The sequence below is a fragment of the Columba livia genome, chromosome 1 (assembly GCF_036013475.1).
Source record: "Columba livia isolate bColLiv1 breed racing homer chromosome 1, bColLiv1.pat.W.v2, whole genome shotgun sequence".
Taxonomy (NCBI): Eukaryota; Metazoa; Chordata; class Aves; order Columbiformes; family Columbidae; genus Columba; species Columba livia.
Genome location: NC_088602.1, coordinates 87,129,455 through 87,156,427, shown reverse-complemented (window position 1 = coordinate 87,156,427; position 26,973 = coordinate 87,129,455). Strand labels below are relative to the sequence as shown.

At 37.4% G+C, this 26,973-nt stretch overlaps 1 protein-coding gene across 1 annotated transcript in view; it reads right to left on the bottom strand.

Annotated features, from left to right (window-relative positions):
• NCAM2 (neural cell adhesion molecule 2) overlaps nt 1-26,973 on the bottom strand; it is a 292,092-nt gene that overhangs the window by 90,384 nt on the left and 174,735 nt on the right. The window contains exon 8 of the mRNA XM_065065564.1: nt 19,974-20,119. Coding sequence (XP_064921636.1) covers nt 19,974-20,119 — 146 coding nt within the window. The remainder of the gene's footprint in view (nt 1-19,973; nt 20,120-26,973) is intronic.

Here is a 26,973-nt window from a genome sequence, read left to right as displayed (position 1 = left end):
TCAGAATCCAAGAACACTGAATCTTGTTTCCTGTGATAACCTCACAGCACAGGTACATAAATTAAAGCTATGGAATTCTAATGCAAGAGCAAACCTAAAACCCCTGGGTTGGTAAAAATTGGTAGCTAAGACCACTTAGTTATCTCTTATAACATTTCTAATGCTGAAAATTCTATTTTAATTATACCTTTAAAAAAACAGGCAAGAGAAAAGTTATGAACTTACTAGTAAACAGTACTGAATGTCATTTTTTGGAGAGATTTCTTGGGATAATTAAAATTTAACTTTTTAAAAACAACATATTAAGTAGTTTTCTACTTTCTGATGTATGTATGTATATACATAAATACTTTGTATGATATAGTAACAGTAATATTTACCTATGGACTATTCACTTCTTTTTTTGAAACATCTAATATGTAATACAATGGAAAATCTACATTAATCCTACCTAAAATGTACATACAATTCAGCACTTTTTTTTCTGATTTTAGCTTGATTACAAATACTTCCCTAAGAAGTCACATTTGAAACTGTGAGAAGACATACGCCAAAACAACCTGTGACTATGAATCACAGGTACAATACTAAATACCATATTAGTGATTCAATAAGAGCTGCCCTGCTAAAGCAGTACAGTAGCTGTATATAGTACAGAGTACTAGTAGAGAAGAGGTATTTTGAGAAAAATATTCTCTTTGCCTTTCCTTATTGCCTATTGCAAAACTACAACGAGGAGCCCATTTTTTTCTTAGTACCTTCTCCTTGCACAATCAAAAGTATCTTTCTGTGAAATTATATCAATCTATAGCTGTAATGACAAATTCACTGAAGTCATTTCACCATGATTTTCTGAATCGCTACAGAGATTATTCAGCTATCTCAATTTTCTGTTCCCAGTAATAGGTTATTAGAAGTATATATGAAAAAGAGAGAGAAAAAAAAAATCCAAACAGTAACTCTTCACTCTCTTAAAAGTATGTACTAGTTGTACCTTCTGAGCAGTATAGTCAATAGAATTCCTGTAAAAATAGTTAAATTATTTATAACCCTCACTAACTAAACTAGAAGTATTTTTGCATAAGTATAAAATTTGTGGTGCTATTTTGAATTCAGTAACAAAGGAAAATTGTATCAGTTCAATACTAATCCTAAATATTGCAATTCTCTGTATAATTCACTATATAATAATAATAATAATAATATAATAAGTACAAAGATTCCTAAAACTAAATAGCTTTTACAGTAACTTCTCAATCTTGTTTTCATTTTATCCAATTATTTTCTAATACTGCTGGAATACTACTGTGATATGTACGCATTTGGTCTGTATTCAAAATAATATTCCTATGTTGTAATGTATGAGATAACAAAAAAATATTCAGATATGGATTACGGAACACATCTTAGGTTTATAAGTAGGGCAAAAAACCCCACCTAATAAATACTCTCAGTGACAGGAAGTTTTTGCATGACCACATCATCTGTTCTCATCGTCAAATATATAGTAAGGAACACTTTCACAGGAATCTACTAGGTTATGCAAATTCCACAAAACCAAATAAAATACATAACAATTTTGGGGAAGAAAATTTGGCTCAAATGATCATAAAAATATGTACTTACTAAAGTTAATTTCTACATTTTCATAATTGTCTGAATATGGTTACAATAATCTCTTTGAAATTGCTTAAAATGTAACGTAAAATATATAATGAGATCTTTTCTGCTACATCGCTCAGAATGCTTTTTTTTCTGTGGCTTTTTCATGAATACTTTAAGAAGTCCTGTTCCCTTGTCCTATTCTTCAGATGGATTAATTTATAATTTCAAACATAGTGCAATAACCAATTGAAAACGTACTGTTTGGCTGACACTTCTGAACACAGAAATATGTGAAAGAAAGGCAGTTTGCAAATGCAGACCAAGAAAACTCCAAAAAGAGAGAGAAAGAGAGAGGAAGGCAGGCAGGAAGGAAGATCTTCAATAACACTTCAATAATACCAGTGCAGCTATATCATATTGTATATGATGTAAATAATATGGTATAAATCAGTTAATAGAGATCTGAGTAAATAAGTCAAGGACATATTATGACATAAACCAATACTATAACAGTGTGTTGTGTATTGATAAGGATCGTGGCTGAAAGCATTGTGGCAAAATTAGTTCAGCCAGGAGATGACACATTCGTTGCAGGGGAAACTGCGATTACCAACGACGAGCTAACGAGCCACAGATCAGGCCAGTTGACTGATATGGGAGGTGGAGGATGTGCTGAAGGGCACATAGCCCCATCTTCTAATATGCCCATCTTGGGAAACAAAGAGGAAAAGCTGAGACCCTTCAACGTGGCCCAGGACTTGTCCAGACTTGTCCATCTTTTGCAATCACCACTTTCCCTGCCCAGACTTTCCTCTACTCTGAGAGCTATAAAAAAGCTCACCAAAACCAGCACAGGTAGGGAGTACCAGCTCAGCCTCACCAAGGGAATCCAGCACCCTGAGGACCCTCAGCCTACTGGCCTTACCAAAGGGAATCCACCCTCAGGACTCTGAACCAGACATCTGAGAACGCTGCACTCCTGAACCGCAAAACCCGGCATCCTCGCCGTGGAACACCGAGGCTACACATCATCGTACAAGTCCTGTCATCCATACTGTGGGGCTGTAAGAGACTGGATCCCTCACTCTTTTCTTTCTTCCTTTCTCTCTGCTCTTTCATTCTCTCCTTTTTTCTATACCCCCATTTCTTTGTCTCTCCTACCGTACATATATTACTCTCTTTCTCTCTCCCTTATACCTTAGTTTTCCTTCCCTCTCTACCACTCTCTTTCTCTCTTTCCCTTTTGAACGTATAAGGATAACACCATCTTTAAGCTCTGCTGTTGGATTCTGGTTAAATTTCATATTATAACTACTAATGGTTGCCAATACGTGGCTTGTAGTAGGACTTTCACTGTTAATGTGTTGATAAGTTCTGTTATACTTCTGCCAAGTCACCATTCGCTGTAACCAATATTCCAACACACACTTTTAGTAAAACTCACAATTGAATTGGACCCCAGGGGTGATCGTCTGTCATTCACTTCACATAACAGTGGAGAATTAACCCAGAGTTAACTCACACCTGGTCTCATCTTTTAAGTCAGGGCACGTGCCACATCTAGAGTTAACTCATCCCTCATCCCATTTGTTGGGATGGGACACAGTGCAGTCATGCTGAAGCACAGTTAGGAAAGAACATTAGAAACAGCAGAAACACAAAAGTTGACTATGGCAAACACCAACGAAGAAGCTGTAACAAAAATTTTGTATGCAATGTTAGCCTGAAGCAAAAATTGATAACATGCTGGTTGTATTTTTCCATTCTTGTAAAGAACCTTATCAGGATTAGAACACACTGACAAAGCAGACGTCTGCATTCATACTGAACCATAACATCAGCCTTCTTATTTAACTTCAAACAGCCAACATACAATGTCAAGCAGGTGCAGCCTTAACCTTGGGGTCTACAACCACCAGAACTTTGTAACCCTGGTAAAATCTTTCTAAAGCTTATTTCATTCCTGCACTAAGCATGGAGACTGCACATTAGCACCATGTCTGGCACCATAACACATCAAAACAGAATCACAGAATCACAGAAAGGACCTTGAAAGACCATCTAGTCCAATCCCCTGCCAGAGCAGAAACACCTAGATGAGGTTACACAGGAATGTCTCCAGAGTAGGAGACTCCACAACGCCCCTGGGCAGCCTGTTCCAGTGTTCTGCCACACTCACTGTGAAGAAGTTTCTTCTCATATTTAAGTGGAACCTCTTGTGTTCGACTTTGTATCCATTGCCCCTTGTCCTATCAGTGGTTGTCACCAAGAAGAGCCTGGCTCCACCCTCGTGACACTCACCCTTTATATATTTATAAACATTAATGAGGTCACTGCTCAGTCTCCTCCAAGCTAAAGAGATCCAGCTCCCTCAGCCTTTCCTCATAAGGGAGATGCTCCACTCTCTTAATCATCTTTGTTGCTCTGCACTGGACTCTCTGAAGTAGCTCCCTGACGTTCTTGAACTGAGGGGCCAAGAACTGGACACAACATTCCAGATGTGGTTTCACTGGGGAAGAGTAGAGGGGAAGGAGAACCTCTCTCGAACTAGTAACCACACCCCTTCTAATACACCTCAGGATGCCATTGGCCTTCTTGGCCACAAGGGCACAGTGCTGGCTTATGGTCATCCTGCTGCCCACCAGGACCCCCAGGTCCCTTTCCCCTATGCTGCTTTCTAACACGTTATCCCCCAACTTATACTGGAACCTGGGATTGTTCCTGCGCAGATGCAATACTCTACACCGGCCCTTGTTCTATTTCATTAAGTTTTTCCCTGCCCAACTCTCCAGCCTGTCCAGGTCTCGCTGGATGGCAGCACAGCCTTCTGGCGTGTCAGCCACTCCTCACAGCTTGGTGTCATCAGCAGACTTGCTGACAGTGCACTCTCTTCCCTCGTCCAAGTCATTGATGAATATATTGAATAGTACTGGTCCCAGTATTGACCCTTGAGGTACTCCACTAGATACAGACCTCCAACTAGATTCTGCCCCATTGACCACAATTCTCTGGCTTCTTTCCTTCAGCCAGTTCCCCGTCTACCTCACTACCCAATCGTCCAGACCACACTTCATCAGTTTAACAGCAAGGATGCTGTGGGAGACTGTGTCAAATGCTCTACTAAAATCAAGGTAGACCACATCCACTGCTTTGCCATCATCTATTCACCTGCTTATGTCCCCATAAAAGGCTATGAGGTTGCCTAAGCACGTGGTGAAGCCATGTTGACTGCCCCTGTTGAACCTCTTATCCTTGATATGCCTTGAGATGGCACCAAGGGTAAGTTGTTCCACTACCTTTCCAGGGATGGAGGTGAGGCTGACCAGCCTATAGTTACCTGGGTCCTCCTTCTTGCCCTTTTTGAAGGCTGGAATAACATTTGCTTTCCTCCAGTCCTCAGGCATCTCTCCCGTTTCCCACGACTTAACAAAGATGATGGAGAGTGGCCTAGCAATGACTTCAGCCAGCTCTCTCAGCACCCGCAGGTGCATCCCATCTGGACCCATGGATTTATGGATGTCCATGTTGCTTAACTGCTCCCTAACCCAGTCCTCATCAACCAAAGTAAACTCCTCCATTGTCCTGACTTCCTCTGGGGCCTCAGGGGTACGGGGCTCCTCAGGACAGCCTATGGCAGTACAGACAGAGACAAAGAAGGCATTCAGTAACTCTGCCTTCTCTGTATTTTCCGTCATCAGGGCACCCACCTCATTCATCAGTGGGCCTGCACTGCCTCTGGTGTTAGTTTTATCTGCCATGTATTTGAAGAAGCTCTTTTTGTTGTTCTCGACCCCTCTTGCCAGGTTTAATTCTAAGGAGGCCTTAGCATTCCTAGTTGCCTCCCTACACCCTCTGACAACAGCCTTATATTCTTCCCAAGTGGCCAGCCCCTCCATCCATGATCTGTAAACTCTCCTCGTCCACTTGAGCTTGCCCAGCAGTTCCCTGTTTAACCACGCAGGTCTCCTGGCTCTCTTCCTTGACTTCCTATGTGTTGGGATGCTCTGATCTTGAGCTTGGTAGAAGCAGTCCCTGTATGCTAGCCAAATGTCTTGGGCCCCTTTATCTTCAAGTACCCTTTCCCATGGGATTTCCCCTAGCAATTGTTTGAAAAAGCCAAAGTCTGCCCTACTGAAGTCCAGGGTTATGATTCTGCTTGGTATTCTGTTCCTGCCACATGAGATCCTGAGCTCCACCCTCTCATAGTCACTGCAACCAAGGCAGGAAGAGGCAGCACACATAGGAACATGAAGTACGCTGCACCTGCCAAGTAGTTCTCAGTAGAAATAACCCACCAGGAAAAAAGCATTAGAGCCACCACTGATTACAAATTGAAATAAAGATATAATCTCTATAAATTAATGATGTCTGTAATTCTCAAGCCTGCCTGTAATAATAATGGACACCTACTAAACACTATTTTTTTTTCTCCTTTCAAATGCTGTAGTGGGAAAGATGTAAGATATTTACCATGGTGTTTTCTGCTAGATTGAATACATGGCCATGCTTTTATGTCTTAGTATTAACAAAGAGCATAAAAAATAGACAAAAGAAAAACATAGACAACTAGAATGGTCTCTGTGGTTCAATACTCATGATTTCTGCTCTTTCATTGAATTGTTCCATATCGCTGTGGACCATAACTAATCAGTGAGGTCTGAAAACATACTTGGCCAACACAGTTCCATAGAGATATATATATTGCTTTAGAAAGATCAACAAGTAAGTATGTTATCAGGTGGTTACACTCTAAGACAAGGGAAGAACAATTTAAATAAACAGATAATTGTGTGTCCTGAAAATGGTAAAGACAGACGAGGTCTTCAGAAGTTACACTTTAACAGTATTTTGGAAATCATAATGAAATCTTAAGAAATCAACATATTTTTAATCATTAATATTAATCAGAGAATTTAATAGAATTCATAAATAAAAGTGCGGTTTGGTGGTGGGCTTCCCCACTCCCCACAACCTCATCACCAGCATAAAGATAAAACAAAAGTGACAAATCTTCAGCAAAGACTTTCATAGCTACAGCTCAGATACAGCTGACTTTGTGAGTTTACTGACATAAAAAGCACATTCTCTAAATCAAAAATTTAACATTTCATAGAAAAACATTTTTTTTTTTGAATACTGATAGTAGTATAGCTCTCTGTCCTTGTCAAAGAAAACAAAACTGTTATATACAGGTCTCCAAGTAAAGTTAAGGCCACCTCTGAAGTATCAAAAAGTGCTTTCTGAAAAAAAACAAAACAAAACAAAACACAAACAAAATACCAAAACCAGACCAAAACAAACAACCACACACTCAAAAAACCCTAACCAATTAAACAAAAACAAAACACCAAAGGGTGAGAACTTTCTGCACTTGCAATATTCTTACTCAGAATATATATTTCAACACAAATGAATTCTACAATAAGCATAAAATGGGAGGTATCTCATCAGCAGAGATTCTACAGATTCTGTAGAAGTAAACATATCTGGTTTATTTTGAGAAAATTTTTGTCATGTTACCTATGCTATTCTACTACCTGACTTTTTCTGTCATGCTTTTGCTTCTCACATGATTTGTAGTTCCACATGTGGATATTCCCCAAGTGCTGACCAGCTGATGCTGACCTGACTGGTTGACGTACAGCTCCAAAACCACATTCCAGAGCTCCCAAGGCAGTACCAGATGATGATAATGGTGTATTTCAAGGGTTCCACAGGCAGAGGAGGTATGCAGTTTTCAGGGTATGATTGCTAGAGAGATTACAGATGTGATGAGAGTACAATCTTCACAAAGAGACAAGAACAGCTTCTGGGACAGAATAACATATTCAGGTACCATGGAGTGTCCAATCTGCACAATTCCATTGCCATTGTAGTTCAAAAAGTGGAATTTCTCAGAAGGGGAGAATTAACTGCTTATGATGCTTAGAAACTGTCGTTCTTTTTCAACTGTAGAAAACTGTACTCAGGGAGATGTGGATGGTGTGATTAGTGGTTGAGTTTGATTTATCAACCATTTCTCCAGCTCCCACTGAGGAACTGTGGCACCAAATGAGACAAAATTGTATGGCTGCCAAAACATGCATTTTGAGTTGGCTGAAAGCAAGAGCAAGGTGAGAACAGATGCAGAAATTGGTGACTTGTTTGTAGCTGGAATTTGATAATATTACTTGGACAGTTAGAGAAGCTGTGACTTTGTGTTGATTATATTCCCTCCTACAGAGTTTACCATTTGGCTGACAAAGTACTCCTTAATTCTTTCAAGTCCAAGTGCAAACTGCAAGCAAAAATCCTTACATTTAAAATCTAAACAGTTGAAATACCTTTATTTGTTGTTCTTCTAATATTTAGAGCTTATTTGTAATCAAAGTGCCATTACTGTCCATAGTTACACCACTGCAGGTCAGTTTTTCCTGTCACATATTTACCAAATATGTCTTCTATCACCTTGTGAACTTCAGTGCTATTTTGGACATGCATTGCATGTGTTAACAACAGAAGAGATGAATAAACAGTGGCTTAGAACTGAGAGTGTTTTTTCTTTTGTAACAGCGCAACAGACCCAGGAAGAGCCATTGTGAGAAAATAAAACAAGTAAAAACTGCAGGACCTTTTCAAGTTCCTTCGAAGGAGCTGCTGCAGATGTACACGGTAGAAGATCCTCACACAGTGGGTGGGGAGTGAAGGAGGAAAAGAAGAAGGAAAAAAGAAAAAAAAAAAAAGAAAGAAGCTATTTTAATTTTATGTCTAGCTTGTCTGTCTTCGGATCAAATTGTCAAAAATTGCGAACTCTTTACGTTGTCTTGGTCACATTGTAAGTATGCATTACTGAATTTTCAAGGAAAAAATGCATATGGATTAACAGAATAATCTTTGGAATTTCATGAAAAATGACTTTTTGAGGAATCTTTCTGATTTTGGGTTGTTTTGATATCCACATGAGAGGAAAACTTCAGACACATACTTCAGGTTCATGTTTCTTTTATGTGAGATTAAGCAGATCATACTTGCTCATGAAACTATTTCTTGAAGCATCAGGAAAGGCAAGAACTTTTACAACCTGACATGCTGATACTAAGACGATAAAATTCCAGGAGTCTATTAAATGTAAGTGACCAGCAATTCCTAGTCTGAAAATCTACCTTTGATGATGAGAAAGGGCTGTTAGTCACAACAGCCATCATCGTGTAGAAGCTGATGGAAGCTCCCTTCTGGATTATGGATGGTATATTCACAATATTTCCCATTCTCTTCAGGTAAATGTATTCTATCCATGCACCTGTTGGAGACAGCAGAAAATTCCAGAGTATTGCTACGTGCACAAGCCTTAGTGTCCAGTGAATCAGAATAATGCTACAGCAGTGTCTTGGACTTCAGTGATTTTTATAGAAGAACTTGTGATTCTTTTAAGAACTGCAGCTCATTAAATATTTATGTCAGCATGCTGCAAATTCCTGAATTTGTTACGAATTTGTTTTTCCACCAAGAAGAAATTATTGAAGAACCGACTGTTTGTAGGTCTATAGGGTAACACCATGGATGACATACTAAAAAATAATGTTGAAGAAAAAAAATATCGTTGTTTTGATTTTCTGTTCATCTGCAGACATAGCAGTTACTTTTAAAGAATTCAGATTGGAAATAGTAGTGTGTTCTATGCAGGTTGTGAACAGCATGTACAGTTTCAGGAAATATGTATTCTTGAAGGCTTCATATAATATTTAGAAGTTATGAACTGATACTTGATTGATTCATGCTGGCATTTCTTTTGAACTTAAGTTGTTACACAATGAGATGACACGGGATATCTAACACACCAAAAGCACTTACTAAAACATGAAACAGAAAAATGAACTTCTTTCCTTGATTGTTTTTTACTCACAAAAGAGTATGAAAGTAAAATAATAAAGAAAGAAAATATGATGATCAGCCATTCAAGATTACTTCTGCTGAAGATGCAAATCACTTGAAAGAAAAGGTTGATGGTTATTAATGGCAAAAAATATCAGCATCATATGAAAAAGCTTGGAGAAGAAAACGAGCATTAGTGTTGGCCATAAAAAACCCTAATAGTAACCACAAACAAGTGTCTGTAACAGTAATATTACAATAGTAATAACTGCATATGTACTTCGCATTTAGAAGTTTTGATTCATTCATAAATACTGTATTTAATGGATTTATTCCTAAAAATTTCACTGATGTGAATCTACTCCAACACTGCTATTATGCCATTAACATGGGTGACTCAGAGGGATTCAGAAGAGCAAAATTATCAGGAATAAGACCACTAAGTACAACGTTCTTATTCAGTACAGATCACACATAAAACAGGCCACTAAAAATAATGATTTTACTATACAATTACATCTTACTTTAGACAATCAAATGTTATTGTAACTTGACTCTTTGGATAAATGAGAAAGAGACATGGGTGATTATACCCCAGCTTTGTAAATCTTTAAAATGGTTGTAACATCAGTGCAAATTGGAGTCACAAGGTCTTCCTGCAACAGATGAGTAGGGGAAGAATCTAGCATAAGCATAGGGTTCCAAACATGTATCAATTTGGGATCTAGGACTTCTCAGATGTAAAATACTAACTGTGCTTTGCCACAATTTAGTCTCCAGTGATTATTCAACCTCAGTGCATCTGAAGAAGAATAATCACTATTAAATATATACAGCATCGGTAGCAACAAGCATGGTTGCTCTGGCTCTGCCCTGGTCCAGCAGCACGGGGTCATGGGACTTGCCAGGGGCTGCCTTGGTCTGAGGTAATTTCAATTGGCTTTACAATTGCAAGTCCTTAGTCATCAGGTAACTACCCAAATTTGTTTTCCCTTAGCTCTGTGCCAGGTACTGTATATGGCAAAGGTCTAACTAATTCTCTGTCTTAACTGGCACTGCAGAAAAAAAGAAATCAAAACAACTTGTAGCTGGAAACCTATGAAGACAAAACATGTAAGCTGACTCCAGTACAAAATGGACAAAAATAACTTCAATTTGATTCAAGGCAGGGAAAGAAGCATCGTTCTGCTTAGGTTTCTTTTTAAGGCATTGGAGTTGGAGGTTAAGTATTTGTATTTTCCCCTGGAGAAAAATTTAGGATGCTGATGAATTGTCAGCACTTCTCCCTCTCTCTTTCTCTCTCTTTTTTTTTCTTTTTTTCTTTTTTTTATCTCAGGTCTAAGGGAAATACTAGAAGGGTCACTATAACAATGAAAATAAAATTAGGTTTAGCTTTAGTTGCAGGAATAACTGATGTGGTGAAGGTATGCAGTTAAATATCACAGAACAGCACATACAGAGCAGGGCAATACGTACTTTCTTTGGTGGGGAGAAAGAAAAAAAAAGGATCACAATTTCAGTTTCTCTTACTGGTTTGTTTAGTAGTTTCAGGTAGCTTGAGATCATTCCCAGTTTTCTGTAAAGGTGATGTATATTTTATTAAAATTACTATAGCTAGACAGCAGATAGGGCATCTGTCTGGAAATGGGGATGAGGTGGAGTCCTGCAGGTTTCCTTAGGGGAAGGAAAGGAACAGAAAGCCAGAAATGCATAACTTGAGTGAGTCATGAGGATCAGGGGAATTGTCTCTAGGAGGACACAGATCAAGATCTCACAGATCAAAAAGTCTTTGCTCACAAACCCAGATAATTCTGCAGGGCTATTTGCAGTTGAAGAAACAATGGGGAATTATTGAAGTAGCATGCAAAATGGAGAAAATGAGCTAACCTGGACATCTCTGAAAAGGTACAGAAATATTTGTTTTCAAGTTATTTTACTTAATTGATATCATCTAATAGAGTTTACCTATTTACATTTCTATCTCTTTTACATGTTTGGTTAAAAATAAAAGATTATGCATGACAGTCAAATTGGGTCAAAGCTATTGCAGAAGGATGTGCTGCTACTGGAGTTTGAAAGAAGTCGGAAAGCAGAGATTACAACATGGTAGAACAAAACCCCATGTCATTCTACCAGGGAAATTATAACTGGGAATAAAAACGCTAGAAACAATCTATAGCTTATTTTCAGTCAGTTTAGAGCATTTCTTACTCAGCTGCACAAATTAGGAAACTCAAGGAGTATAAATATTATTAAATTAAATTATCAGAAGTTATGCATAGTACATTTCTGAAGAAACAGATCTGTAACAACACATAAACTGAAGAGAACATGTGGATAAATTGATCACAGCTAAAAAATTAGTCTCAGCTCCAGGACTCTTAGGTATGCAGGAAAATTTGGAGGGGAGAGGGAGGCCTGAGGGAAAGTCATCAGTTTCTGGGTGAGGAAGGAAAGGAAAAAGAGGAATGAGGAAAATGTGTGAGAAACAGCCCTGCAGACACCAAGGTAGGAGAAGGAGGAGAGGGGGAAGGTACTCCAAGCCCAAGAGCAGAGATTCCCCTGCAGGTCATGGAGAAGACCATGGTGAGGCGGTCCATCTGCTCCATGGTGGACCCCACACTGGAACAAGTGGACATGTCCTCAAGGAAGTTGCAACCCATGAAGAGCCCACTCCAAAGCAGGCTCCTGACAGGAACTGTGGTCCACGAGGGACCCACTCAGAGCAGTCTGTTCCTGAAGGACTGCACCCTGTGGAAAAGAGCCATGCTGGAGCAGTTCTTGAAGAACTGTAGCCCACGTGAAGGACCCACATTGGAGCAGAGGAGACTGCAATCAAATGTCCTCTTGGTGTGCTGCTGGTAGAGGTAAGAGTTTTCTTTCTCTTTTGTACAGCTCCCAATGTCCCATCCAAGAAACAAAGTTACCAATAGAATTTCCAAAAAATACATTTGCTGAGGTTATCTCATGAGCAAAAACCCCGTGTTATTTTGTATTTTGGCATTTGCTACAGGGTGAATGACGCATGTGTAATGTTTCATGACTATACAATTTCATCCTAACAAATATAATGACTAAAGTGATAAAGACAAAAGGATTAATCTGTTTATATAAATCTGTGCATTTTCATACAGAATTTGTAAAGACTTTTAAACATCATTAGGAGTTCAGGAATTCTTAAAGGATATCCACCAGTCTCAAAGTTCTTAGAGGTCTTACATTTAAATGCTTATAGTGTTGCTTTTGTGTGAGATAGAGATACTTTTATCTCAATGGAGATTACTACAGTTTTGGTATTACTGAAATAATTTTGCATCTGTGATAAGGATACTATTGTAAGAAGAGGAACTTTTATAGAGTACTATGTCAATTCAATATATATATATTTTTTCAAGTAATATAACCCTGAGGGTTTTAACACTACGTATCAGCTACCTATAAGATATGATAGAGTACCTTAGATGATCAGCTTGCAGTAAGGTAAAGATTACCACATGCTAATAATCCATTTGCCTTTGGCATAAATGTCACAACTTGATTTATACAAGCAGAAATATACAGAAAGTAAAAAAAAAAATCTTACCGTTGATACCATTATTTATGCTATCACACATGTAGAAATTTTAATAACACAGCTTATGTCTATACATAGACGGGTGTTATTTTCACCATGGATCAGAGCTCAAACCTATCATTCAGTTATGCAGTCCAAAGAAATACCTACTGAATTTCAGAAGCTGTCAGTAAGGGACGGTGCAAACAGTCTTGACTTTGCCTCATGCAAAGCAATAAGATTCCTGCATTTTGCCTTAGGTTAAGTTGCACAGGTCCTGAACCACCATGAATGATGGACACAGACTGGTCCATCATCATTGCTATGCTAAACTGCCATAACTTGACTGTGTTTGAAATCTGAGAACTGGTATTATATTAATAGGAAAATAGTATATGGGTAGATGTACACAGGGAGATGGTACAGTGAAAATGTGATAGAAAAATATGGGGTTTTTAACAGCATGCTAAGGACATTAATAAGTTACTAAGAACTTATCACTTACTTTCATCCTGGTTTTGCCAATAGTCTAAATACCTATTTTCTACTAATTTAAAAGGGTATTCAAACTGCCTTTCAGGTCAGGAAAACTACTGGCAGGTTTTAATAGCATAAAAAACACTTTTCACCAGCATTCCACTGCCACTTGTGCCATTTCCTATGAGTTTCCACAGTACCTAGAAAATGTAACATTTCTGAAATCTCTGAAGAATCAGTGAACACTACCAAATGACTCCAGTCTATAACGTGTGGCTGGATCACTTAATGTATCATCAGATGCAGGATTTCTATTTCACCAGACAAGTAACAGCTATTTGAAAGTTATTAAACCATTAGCAGATAATACAGCTGATATTTAGGCAGAAGCTCATGAAAATATGTTTTTTTGCAGTGGAAATAATGAATGGATATTCAAGTCCAAGCAACACTGGTATCATAGGAAATGTTGGTCCATACAAAGTTGCCGAGTAATTTCAGCCTTCATTAGTGTAACAGAAGAAATATCATCACTGATGACTAAATGGAAAATGCTAATACTGGAGGAAAAACAAACGCCATTTCCAAACTTTTATGGTTTTATTTCAGCCAGCAAATGCAGCACCACAACCTGCAAAAAGTACCAAAAAAAACCCTACTTGGCACCTAGCAAGTAGATTCAGTGGGAGATAATTTTTAAGTTTGAAATATAAATTAGGTAGAAACAGGACTATGCATTCACAGAATGGATAAAAACTTTGTACTTAATTTAAGTTTAGGTCTCATGTTAAACAACGGATAAAATTAGTGATGTTTCTAAATAAATATCGTCCTTTCCCCAGGTTGTTTAAGCTTTTAATAGAGAAAACGTATTAAATTTTACATTTTCTTGGGGACTTTTTGTCATCTTTAAAGAATCAACAACTTTGTCTCTACCTATGTCTGTCCCAGTGGAAAAGTTTTGCTGAAAGGAAAACTTAAAGTTTTGCTGAAAGGAAAAACTTGCAGAATTCTAAGCCAGTGTAATAGTAATACAGCCATCCACACAACAGGAATAAAGTACGGATGTGTATATGTAAAGCCAATCGGTCTCCTCTGGCTAACAGAGTATTTAATTCTCTCCCAGAAGGGGAACAAATCTGAAGGGCCCTCTGGTCCATGTGGCTGAGATTTAGCATTGAGTTGTCCATATAATGACCAACCAAGCCTACATTGAGGAAGATGCTATGGTACCTCAAAATAATTTCTGGCTTCAGTTTTGGCTTCATTTACACATCACTGAAGATGTTACCTAAAGGACTGTATGGAACTCAGATGAGTGATTGGGCTACATAAGGACTTTGAAATATCCACATAGGCTTGCAGCTTTTCCTACTATAATGCTTCCTCAGCTCACCCAGGAAAGCTGCTTTTTATTTCTAACTGCATAAAATGATACGCCCCAAAATCAATCTTCCTACTAAAATACTGTCACCTCCCACAACTGTACACTCTACTTTTAGCTCCTTCTAGTTAACAAAAGAGTTTGTCCCAGCTCCACACTAGTGTAGCTGAACATAACATAGAGAAGATGTAGACACCCCAGGACACATGCAGATGTCTATGGATCACATGACTGGTGCAAGCATACTATTCAATGCTCATATGTGCTCAGTGTTTTGCATATGTCACAGGATATAAACCTATATATTCTCAACAGCACTAATTACCTAACATTTAAGGGCACCTTCCTGCTTTCTAGTCACTCTCAAGGCCATTTATTTACCTTCTCCTTCCGGTCACAATGTTCTTACTTTTCTATTTCATAGCCTTAATGTGTAAAGCCCACCATGATTCATTTTAGGGTTAAAAACCAAATTTAAAAAAAAAAACAATAAAAATGATGCTTGATTGATTTGTTTGCAGAGTGTCTCAATTGCATTATCAAATGCAATTGCAGCTTGTCTCAATTGCAGCTGGCTACATCAATTGTTCTAGTCTGCATGCCTGTGCAGGTGAGTGCTAATAATACAATGGCAAAAATATTCTATGATAGTGTAAGGAGAAGCTATTCAGATAACATTTAGGTGAAACAGATTATTACACTTTTCTTCAATAAGGTAAGGAGGCTTGCTCCTTACATTTTTCCAACTATTTAAAGGAGAAAAGTTCCTGAGACTAATTTAAAAAGACTGGGATTTGTACAGCTCAGATCTCCTACAGTACAGATCTCCTAGCATCAATTAAAATACCCTAGATACTTCTGTTTTCTCTTTTCAAGTGATTCATTTCAAATAAAGAGCTGATCCTTGATGAGCAAGAATGTAGCAGAACTCTCATTACTATTGCAAAACAAAGGCAACACAATTTGCTGACACTTTGACACTTCTTTTTGTTCAGTGACAATAGCATAATACAGGGAGTAAAAAAAAATAAAAATTCAGATTTCTTTTATTGACATTTGTAATAGCTGAAGTGGAGTTAACTAGCTTGAGGAAAAAAAAAACAGAGTTTACTTTTCAAAGGAAAAGACAAAACAAACCCCAAATCCTTTACCTTTGTCTACTGCCTGATCATGAAAGCTATGATAAACTCTAAAAACTCCAAATAGTTATGATTTGCATGCCAATATAAAGCTAATTAAAACTTGGAAAATAATGTATCTGTTGGTCTCAGCTCTGCCATATTTAGAAACAATGTCATAGGAAATCTCATGGGGACACCCAAATGGAAGGAAGGAGAACTCAAACTACTTAGATAATCTTCATTATAAAGTTGACAATCAGGTATTTTTTTCTTTACTTGTGGCTATAAGAACAATAGTGTAAGGTATTTCAAAGACACTTAGTGAATCTGTATCAAATATATATAAAATACAGAATCATTTAATATATCTTAAATCCAACACCCAGGCTGCAAATGATCTTCTTTTGTTTTAATTAACCAGTGAGCAGTAACCAGTTAGCATGTGAGGCGTTATCAAAACTGCACCGACTTCTTTCACCCATTTTACACGTTTAGATGATAAATTCTTCACAGTAAAGATTGTCTCTTTGGACGCATGCTGCATACAGTGGAACTACTATCGCACATCAAGCACCATCTGTTATTGTAATTTGTATTCCAAAACAGGGCTTGAAATGGTAATTACAAACAACCTTGGTCAGCTTTCACATTTCTGCTAGAATTAGATACTAGAAAAGTAAAGCATGAAGCTCTGTCCTCACACTTTCACACTTCTGCAGCATGTACAGCATGCACAGACATCAATGACATTTTTGTGTCTGAGAATCAAGGTATGTTCTTCTTCAGAGATGTTTGTAGATATGTGTATGCATGTGCAAAATCCATTTTATAAGTGATTACAGCAAATCAAATCCAATCACTAGCCTTCCTTCTGTTCTAAAAAAAAAAAAAAAAAAATAAACAACAAACCAACAAAAAAACAACTCTTCTCCTGCCCACTCTTTTTGCTGGGAGAAGGGCCAGGCCTGCTGGGTGCACAGAGATCTGCAGGAACATGCCATTTCCAATCACAGCCAAAAGGGGCACGGCCAGGTTGGCACATCTGTGAAAGGATTAGCAGTGCTGGGGAATCAGGGACTAGAAGCATAGAGGCAGAGCACATACACCAAGCAGGGAGTTTTGGCTTGACACTGCAACAGCAGATGAAGCTCTGTCTTGGACTAAATCTCCATTTTTGTTTCCAAAACTTTAAGGGTGAGACAAACACCTTCTGTCACACATAGTCATTCATTTACTCCGGCTTACCCACTTTTATGTACGTAGGAGATATAAAGCCATAAAAGGATTACAGAGGTCATCTAATGTGACCTACTGCAAAAATTTGCATTTAAACTTTAAAGACAGCTCAGAGGAAGTGGAAAGACCCCTTTATTTCAATTTCTCAGTGAAACAGGGACCACACACTGTGTGGTAGATTGTTCCAAAGACTAACTGATAAAAGGGGAGAGGAAAAGGCTTCTTTGCTTCTGGTTTGAACTCTCTTGGCTTCAGCTTTCAAATACACACTTCTGATGTACTGAAAATCCTTTATAAAAGCTATATTTTCCTAAGAGATAATTATGGACTTCTTACTCATTAACATTATCGTCCTTAAGCCTAGATGGTTATTTCTTTGATCTATGACTTTGGTGCATGTTTTCCATTATATTGGACATAATCATTTCAAAACTCAGAAGAACCTGTGTCCTTGTTAAAGAATCAGGAAAGAAAACATTTTGAGTCCATGTAGGCTAAGAATCATCTCACATTCAGCCTTCTTCCTTATCTGCACAAGGTATGCTTACTTTTTAGCAGAACAAGAATAACATGACTGAGGAGCTGCACACTAAAAGCAATCGAAGGATAATTAAATGTAAGAACAACACTTTCTGTGCTTTTTAATCATGATCTTGTTAATATTATAGTTAGAACAGTTCTTCTATCTTCTGCAGAAAAAAACTGTCACCTAAAAATGTACAGTCTATACCAAAAAATGCTTTAAAACTGGTAGAACATTGAAAAGATGAATTCTCTGAATGTAGATGATAATTTTTGAATTAATGCAAGTATGTCTAGTGATTGAACATCACTTCAAAAGTTATCACATATTAATAATTTTAATTTAAGACTATGCTACACTCCTCACCCTTTGTTTTCTTCAATTTACCTTTTCCTGTGTGCAAAACATTGCTGTATTATTCAACAATTATTCAGTGACTCAATCACTGCCAGTTTTGTTCCCTATTCACCTAATTTGGTAGGAAAGCACAAGCCAAGACTTTGGTACCCTGAAGCTGGAGGACCACAAGGCAAATGCAGCAGTATATCTTATAGCTAAATAACATATAGAGCATTACAGAACATTTATTCAACATTCAACAAAAACTCTCCCATGAGCAATACACATAAAGTTATTTCATTGGCAAGAACAAAAGGAAACCATATGAGCATATTCTTTTTATCTTTCACACACGGTACGTCAGCACACTAGTAGAAACTGAATATGGGTTTTAATTTGGTTGTCAGTATTATTCAGTTGAATCACAGTTAAAAAAATGCTGCAGTAACATGTTTAGATAGTTTAACCATTGGCAGTTTGAATTAAGAATGTAATACTGTCCTATATAAGCACTGGATAAAATTCAGGTTTCAACTGGACCAATATTTTTTAGCTTGTTTCTGCAACTTGCTTTCATTTTCAATTTCTGATATAACACAGTTATTTTAGGAACATTCCAAACACAAGTGAAAAGCTACATTTGTAAGCTTTGAACTAAGTGCAGTCTGTGGGTCAGAAAATTGACCTTTGACTTGAAATATATAAGGAGAAAAACTCTTTCGTTATAATACAAAACTATTAGAAAAAATCCTATATAAATATTGTTATGTTCCTCCAAAATGGAAATCACAGAGCAGGAAAATGGTAGACAGAGCCTCACATAAACTGCCTCAGTTCCAGGAAAGGTAATAAGAGTCTCTGACCAGATGTTCTCTTTCAGAACACTGATAATGGAAGTACATGATTCCCTAATATAAAGCAATTCCCTATAAACTGAGTGACTTACTATGTATCTGATTTCCTCATTGGCATGATTGCTGTATAGGTTTGTCAACTGTTTTTTCTAGGCAAGAGCTATGAATACACAAACATCTGCAAGAAGACAGTCTATTTTACTATTTGACTATCTGGAGTAAAAATTTTGAATTAGCCAGCCAGAAAGATGGTATCTCATACTTTGTAACCAGTGCAAATTTAAGTTGTTCGTGTAAGGAAATTAAGAAGAAAATACTTGTTCAAATACTAAAATATTTTTTTTTTAAAGGGAAAAATAAAAAGAGTTTTATAGAAACAGCTTGTTATCTTAATGGCTAGGACGGACATCACACTGTTCCCTTTTGCTTTCACCATTCACTGTTCACTCAGTAACTGACTTTCATTGTCATCTGTAATCCCACTCTACTCAATTTACTTTGTAAGTAAACATGAAAATAGAAAAAAAAAAAGGGGGGAAAATGGGCCTAATTTGGAGTTATAGACTACTTGATCTGTGTGAGGGAAAATATAAGAAAAGAGAAGAAATAGGAAGAAAAATCAGAAATGGGAAATAAAGAGCTACAAAGTATTCAGATTTTTTAATTTCAGATTTCTTTAAGCTCCATTGCACTTTGAAAAATACTGGACAGAGTCCAAATATAATCAAGAAGGACTAGGCACAGCCATTAAGATCAAGATGAAATTTAAACCCTTACTATGAAACCCTATGCTTGAAAATTTAGGCCTAGTAAGAGGAATTAGCTTTGAGTACTTTAACTGTTTTGTTTTTTTCTTTCAATTTAACATTTAGAATCTCCACGTCCCTCTTATTACCTCGGAAAGAAGCAATTCCTTCCAATTCCAGAGGAATCTAGAATTAATGTATCTCTAAAATAATTTTCTGCTTATGAAAAGAAGATTAGCCAGACAACACATATTTAGATATTTTAAATATTAAGGCTGATTTACCTTATCACCTTCAGAGAAAGTTGTTCCATCAATGGCCCTTTTCCAAGTAATCTCTGGGATAGGTTCTCCTTCAGCTTCACAGATGAGGGTGGCTTTCCCATTCTCAAACGTGGTTTCATTTTTAAGTTGTATTATTTGAGGCTGTACTGTTAAAAATACAAATTATATTACTCATCCTGCACAAAGAATGTCATGCCAAAATCTTTTAATCCACTCTTTTTTTCTCTTTTAAAAGCACATTATTATTATTTTTTTTTTTTACATAGGATTAATGTTTTCACATTACCAACCACAAGAGCAATCAACCTTTCTGACTTCAAGTTGCACTTCAACCATTTCTATGTCTGATGACCTGGAGTCCCAGCTCAGAATGGCTGACAGCCAGGCTGACTGCTCTCTTGCTGGGGTAGTATGGGATGGGCCCTGCCAGGCAAGGCCCCTGCCCTGGTGGCTGGGTTTATGTCTTTGCTTCTGGCTCACTGTCCCTTAGGGACCAGCTAGACCTTGCTGCTCTCTGGAACTTCAGGAACAAAGCAGAGATTCAATGTTTCCACCTCCACCTGTGCAGTAACAATGCCATGCAGCAGTGCAGGCTGGGGGCCAACTGGCTGTAAAGCAGCTCTGCAGACAAAACCTGGTGGGTCCTGGTGAACAAGAAGATGACCATGAGCCACCAACGTGCCCCTGAGTAGAGAAGGCTCTGAGGGATCTTAGCCATGTGTATAAATACCTGACAGAGGTGAGGACAGATAGAGACAGGATTTTCTCAGTGGTGCCCGGTGACAGGAAAAGGGGCAATGGGCAGAGGGTGAAACACAGGAAATTCCATTTAAGATGACGAAGAACCTTTGTTACTGAGAGGCTGACTAAAAACCAGAACAAGCTGCTCAGGAGACTTTGGAGTATCCACCCTTGAAGATATTCAAAATCTGACCAGACACGGTCCTGAAACCCCAGCTCTGAGCAGGGGGTTGGTTGTAGATGGTCTCCAGAGTTGCCTTCCTGCCTCAGGAATTCTTTGATTCTATGATAATCTGTGTTTGTCTTCAAATACAAATTACATGGAAAAAATACAGTTATTAATATTATTGCACTTTGATCTTCAGAAATACATTCCTTACACCAATTACTGAATTTAACATAATCTCCTGATGACAAATATATTGTACTGGCATTAACACTATTAAGAACTGATGTGTCCTCTGATACAAAGCTATTCATCCTGACTTGCTGAGTAAATAGGTGGTAAAAGACAATTTAAAATTTCCAGACATTGTTTCCATTCTTCAAATCATTCAATTTTATAGCCACAAGTATACAGTAATTACAAGTCTCAATCTACACTGTACTCTGTCAAGTTATTTACATATACAATACAATTTCTGGTTACACACGAACACGTTTATTTAGAGGGCCTTATATCTACAATATCATACAAGAGCTCAATTGCAAAAACTGTTACTCTCTTCCATGCCATTCAAGTATTTTCATAAAAAATGTTTTGATCCTATATACTCACTCATAAATAACCATTAATAACTTTCTCTGGACCTATCCACGTTGAATGAGACACTCATGCCACTGGAAAACCTAGCATGTAATCACGTAATAAGAATATGATTCAACATATTTACACCAAAACCCAGTGAATTAAGTTTACATGAGTAAATTTTATTTTGGGAGCTCTTAACATTGACTTTGTAAACAATAAAGATATTTGTTGAAAATAATGTACTTCCAATGTAGTGTTCCTCAGTTTTGCTTTTAAGGAAGCACCACTATAATATATTCTATATAATCTATGATGAGTGGCATTGTGTGCAGAAAGAAAATACCATGAATGATCAGGCCCTCTTGAAATGTCAAGAGCTTTATTGGATGCAGTAGAACGCAGCAAGCAAAAGCATTATGGAAAGACATCAATTTTGCGGAGAAAGCTGAGGCTCTCTACAATAGTATAACATGAGATGTCATTTGAAAGAACTACAAAAAATTCGAGATAAAACATAACCATGTGAAATGTCAAAATACCTTCAGTTATTACTCTCACTTTCAGGATCACTCAAGTGTCTATGAAACACTCTATTTTGAGTAATTCAGATAATATTTTCCTATAGCCATATCTCCTGGCTACAACATAATCTGTTCTTTCCTTTCTTTCGTTTGATCATCACTGGAAACAAAGAGCAAAATTTGGCAGGTATATCATTCCCTTAAAAAAAAACCAACAAAACAATTAAAACCATCATGCATATTATTTTATGTCAGGAAACAGCAAAAACTTGGAATGACATTATTTCCATCAGAATGAGAGGATCTCCCCATCTGAACATGCTGAAAAATAGAATCTTCTCAATTTGATGCATGTTCTGAAACATATAACTAATACTCTTTAATTTTTAATCTTAGACTTATCTTCTAAATTTCTTTAAGGTCTTCCTCAAATAGATCACAAGACAAAAAGTTTTAGCTTGACATTTTAGACTTGAGCAGTTGACATTTAAAGGAATAAGCACTGATTAATCATCAAATATATGTAACTGACAGTTATTACTAGGAAGAAGAAGAAAGCTCAAATGAGGGATATTATCTAATTGTTTCATTTTCATAGGTTGCAAGTCACAACTTGCTATTGATTAGAAGTTTTTATACTGTTTGACTATTTTTTTAATGACATTCTGGACATAGGAATTTTTTCTTTTTTTGTACATGTAAATAACAATATTTATTTCAGAATGGCAAGACTAGTTGCAGTGGGTTTCATGGCAAGATTTTCATAGCAGGAGGGCTGCAGGGGTAGTTTCTGTGACAAGATTCTAGAAGCTTCCCCCATGGCTGACAGCTGGCTATGAGAAGGACCTGCCACAGGCCAAGGCTGAGGCCATCAGTGATAGTGGGAGTGCCTCTGGGACAGCATGTTTAAGAAGGGGAAAAAACTGCTGTGCAACAGCAGTTGAAGAGAGAGGAGTGAGGATATGTGAGAGAAAGAACTCTGCAGACACCAAGGTCAGTGAAGAAGGAGGGAGAGGAGGTGCTTCAGGTACTGGAGCAGAGATTCCTCTGCAACCCATGTTGCAGACACCAGTGAGGAAGAAGGCTGTACCCCAGCAGCCCATGGAGGACCCCATGCTGGAGCAGGTGGATGTACCCAAAGGAAGCTGTGATCCCATGGGAAGCCTGTGCTGGAGCAGGCTCCTGGCAGGACCTGTGGTTCCATGGAGAGAAGAGCCCATGCAGAAGCAGGTTTGCTGGCAGGACTTGTGATCCTGTGGAGGACCCACGCTAGAGCAGTCTGCTCCTGAAAGATTGCACCCTGTAGAAGGGACCCGCACTGGAGCAGTTCTTGAAGAACTGCAGACCGTGGGAAGGACTCATGTTGGAGAAATTTGTGAAGGACTGTCCCCCATGGGGGGAATCCATGCTGGAGAAGAGGAATAGTGTGAGGAATCGTCCCCCTCAGGAGGAATAAGCAGCAGAGACGTGTGATGAACTGACTGCAACCCACATTCCCCATCCTCCCACACGGCTATAAGGAGGAGGAGGTAGAGAAAATCAGGAGTGAAGCTGAGCCCAGAAAGATGGGAGGGGTGTGGGGAAGGTGTTTTAAGATTTAGGTTTTATTTTCTCATTATCTTGCTCTTATTTTCATTGGTATTAAATTAAACTAATTTCCCCAAGTTGAGTCTAGTTTGCCCATGATTGTAATTGCTCAGTGATCTCTCTGTTCTTATCTTGACCTACAAGACTTTAATAATATTTTCTCTCTCGTGCCCAGCTGAGGAGAGGAGTGATAGAGTGGCTTTGGCTGGCACTTGATACCCAGCCAGGGTCAACCCACCACACAAGTATTCACTGAAATATCAAAACAGTTTTCCCCCCTCCCTCAATTCCTTAACTGTTCCTTCTAAATTGGCAAAGTCAGTCTGAAACTGAATTGGCATTTGCTTGTCTGGCTCCAGAAAACATGAAACAAATGAAAATATATAGTGTCTTGGAATGTCAAACCAGGAACCTTCCAGGTCTTTGCTGTTTTCTTCAGTCAAAAATATCAAAATATTCATATTATAATGTACTTAAAAACTGTAAACTGAATGACCTGACTGAAAGAAGGCTTGAACATAGAAGGGAGTTATGCTTATGATTCATTAAAAAACATTTTATTTGGAATGAAAAGGAACTGCTCATTACTAGACATGCATTTTTGAAATATTAACAGCGTGATGCTGCCAAATAAAGAGATAACATTTGCTGGTTGGAAAGTTTGCTCTCTGAGCAGAGAAGGTTGGTGTTAAGTTCTCAAACACTTGCTCAATAAACAGTTTCTTTCAGATTCCTTCCTTGGTCTCTTCTGGATTTGCCTCAGACAAGAGCAATACCTTCTTAACAGAAAGTTTAAGCTCATTGCTGTGTACCTTGCAGTCTTCCCCCAAAGCTTAAGAAGAACATTGATGGCAATCTGAGGTTCTAGATTTGTTACTGGTTGCTTACAAAATGGTACACAATTTATTGAATTCACAGAGTTTGACCCTTATCTTTGACAAAAGAAGTTCTTCAGACTTGGGAAGCAGCAAATATATAAAGCTTGAGATATTCCTGATTATATCTCATGAAAAGAACTGCTTTAAACAGCTTGTTATTAATACAAAGCTGGATTTACTGGTGAGAGGCTTAGTATATGTCTGTATCACTGCCTGATAGGATCTATTGATTAATGTGACACAAGGAATCATATTCCTATGCTATCTTCCTGCACAGACACACTGGTATCATGCGGCAAAATTGCAACTGTGTCTTCCTGGAAACTGCTGGTTCAGTTTGAATTTAATTAACAAGCAAAGGTCCAACAAAGAAATATCTAAGAAACTGATTCCTGAAACTTGATTTCTGACATAATAAGGATTCGTGCACACACCAATATGAAATGTTGACTTGATTTAGCACATGATACACCTAAGTCTTTGTACATGTTAAAATGATGTAACTACTTCACACTCAAAGGGATTTGAGACTCGTCTTCTGAGAGAACTGGCATCGCTGCCTTTATAGATTGCATTATTTTAATGTTAAAAAATAGAGGTTTTCCAAACAGGTAAAGAGGTAAAAGGGAAGAAGGAGGAGTATAGAAAATGCATGAACTTTTGACACTACCATCTTTAACTGATTAATTGCGCTTGGTGAAGCTGCAGTTGGTACCCTTGATAATATCTGGAATGAACAGATAGTTTCATATGCAGATCCATGGGATTCTCTTTCTAGATATATCAGTGACTTTAAATAAGGAACTTCCATATATGTTTTGAATAGCATCTTAAAAAACAAACCAAACCAACCAACAGAAATATCAAACCACAAAAAAACAAAACAAAACAAAAAAAAACAAACACAAACAAACAAAACAAGCAAAAAACAAACCACCACAGAAAAATAACCAAAGCATGATTAATTTAGTTATTAATCTCAAAGGAAAATTAACTAGGTGTGCTCCAGGCACTACAAATAGAAAAAGAATGCACAGTCATTAAGCCTGAAAATAACGGAAAAAATTAGGTAACATCTCACCTCAATTTCATTATAGATTCACTGTAGCCTCTTTGGTTTCATGATGCATGGCTTTTGAGGGCCTAGATTAACCTAAATCTTTTGAATTTTAACATTTGGCACACATCTGAGGCGGATAAGACAGGAGAGGTCTCTTACATTTCTTTTTATCTGCCTGATGACAGATTAAAAATGAGTAATAGCATATACTTTTCTCAATAACCAATAAAAGTTACATTGAACACAGCTGCAAAAACCTTCCTGCTATATAAGATGCAGATTATACTTCTAGAAAACAAAAATAGTATGTGCTTAAACGACACAATAATTACAAAGGGTATTTTGTAATGCTTCTTGTGGCATTTTTCTCTGATTGAACTTTCATGAAATCAACTGTCAGAAACTACTGAAAAACCAAAGAAATATTTTATAAGCTCAGACTACACTCTCGTTGATCATGTAGGTAAACCAGCCCTACAGAACTTCAAATTAACATATGCTAGAACTCCTTCCCATTTTTTTAGCAATTCTGATTAAAGAAAAAATGCTTCTCTTTCTAAAAATAGAAATTTATAGACATAGAAATTTCTCCTTTTATGGCATATGTACAGAAGAGAGAAAACTTGTTGAAAATCTCAATTGTTTATGTATCATAGAATGGCCGAACCAAGCACTTGAGTGATTAAAGAGTGAAATTGAGCAACTAAAGAACAAACAAAATGAAGATCCAAAAACTATCTTCAGAATATAAGCACTATTCTTATAAAACATGAATATGCCTTTAATTAAACCTAATTTTGCTTCATTTAGCCTGGTTAGAGTTTTTACTATTAGATGGCAGATGAACACTATCGCCATCAGTCTGGAGAAGTAATGATGAAGAAATAGATGCTTAGTTCAGAAAATGAGGTGATGTAGGAAGGTTTTAAGGGGTTAAATTTTCTTGACTCCTCTTAAATCGCTGCTTGTTTTTATGTTATTTTGGAAATTTCTGTTGGGCTGCACACAGCTGTAAAATGTTGTATTTCATAATTCAAGATGCTTATTCACATGTATCTAAACATACACATACATGCATATGGCTAATTGCATCACAAAACAAATAAAAGAAAACAATGAAACTGAACAATATGAATGAAAGAGGTACAAAAAGTTAGCTTCCAAGCAGGGACAAATACTGAAAATGTATTTTAAAATTTGAAGGAAAAACACCTATAGCCTCAAGCCATTCAGAAGGACTAAATGTAAATGAATTAATAACAAAAAGCTTAGCACAAGTCCTGAGCATTAATATGGATGAGATCTTTTAAACAGTAAAAGATAATGACACAGAGAGAACCATAGCAGATAACAGAATGACAGAGATTACCAAATCATGATCAGTAAGAAATCACTAGAGGGAAATGGTTTTATTTAGTCTTCTAAGTCTTAATTGGTAGAACAGACAAAATGCACTAATAAA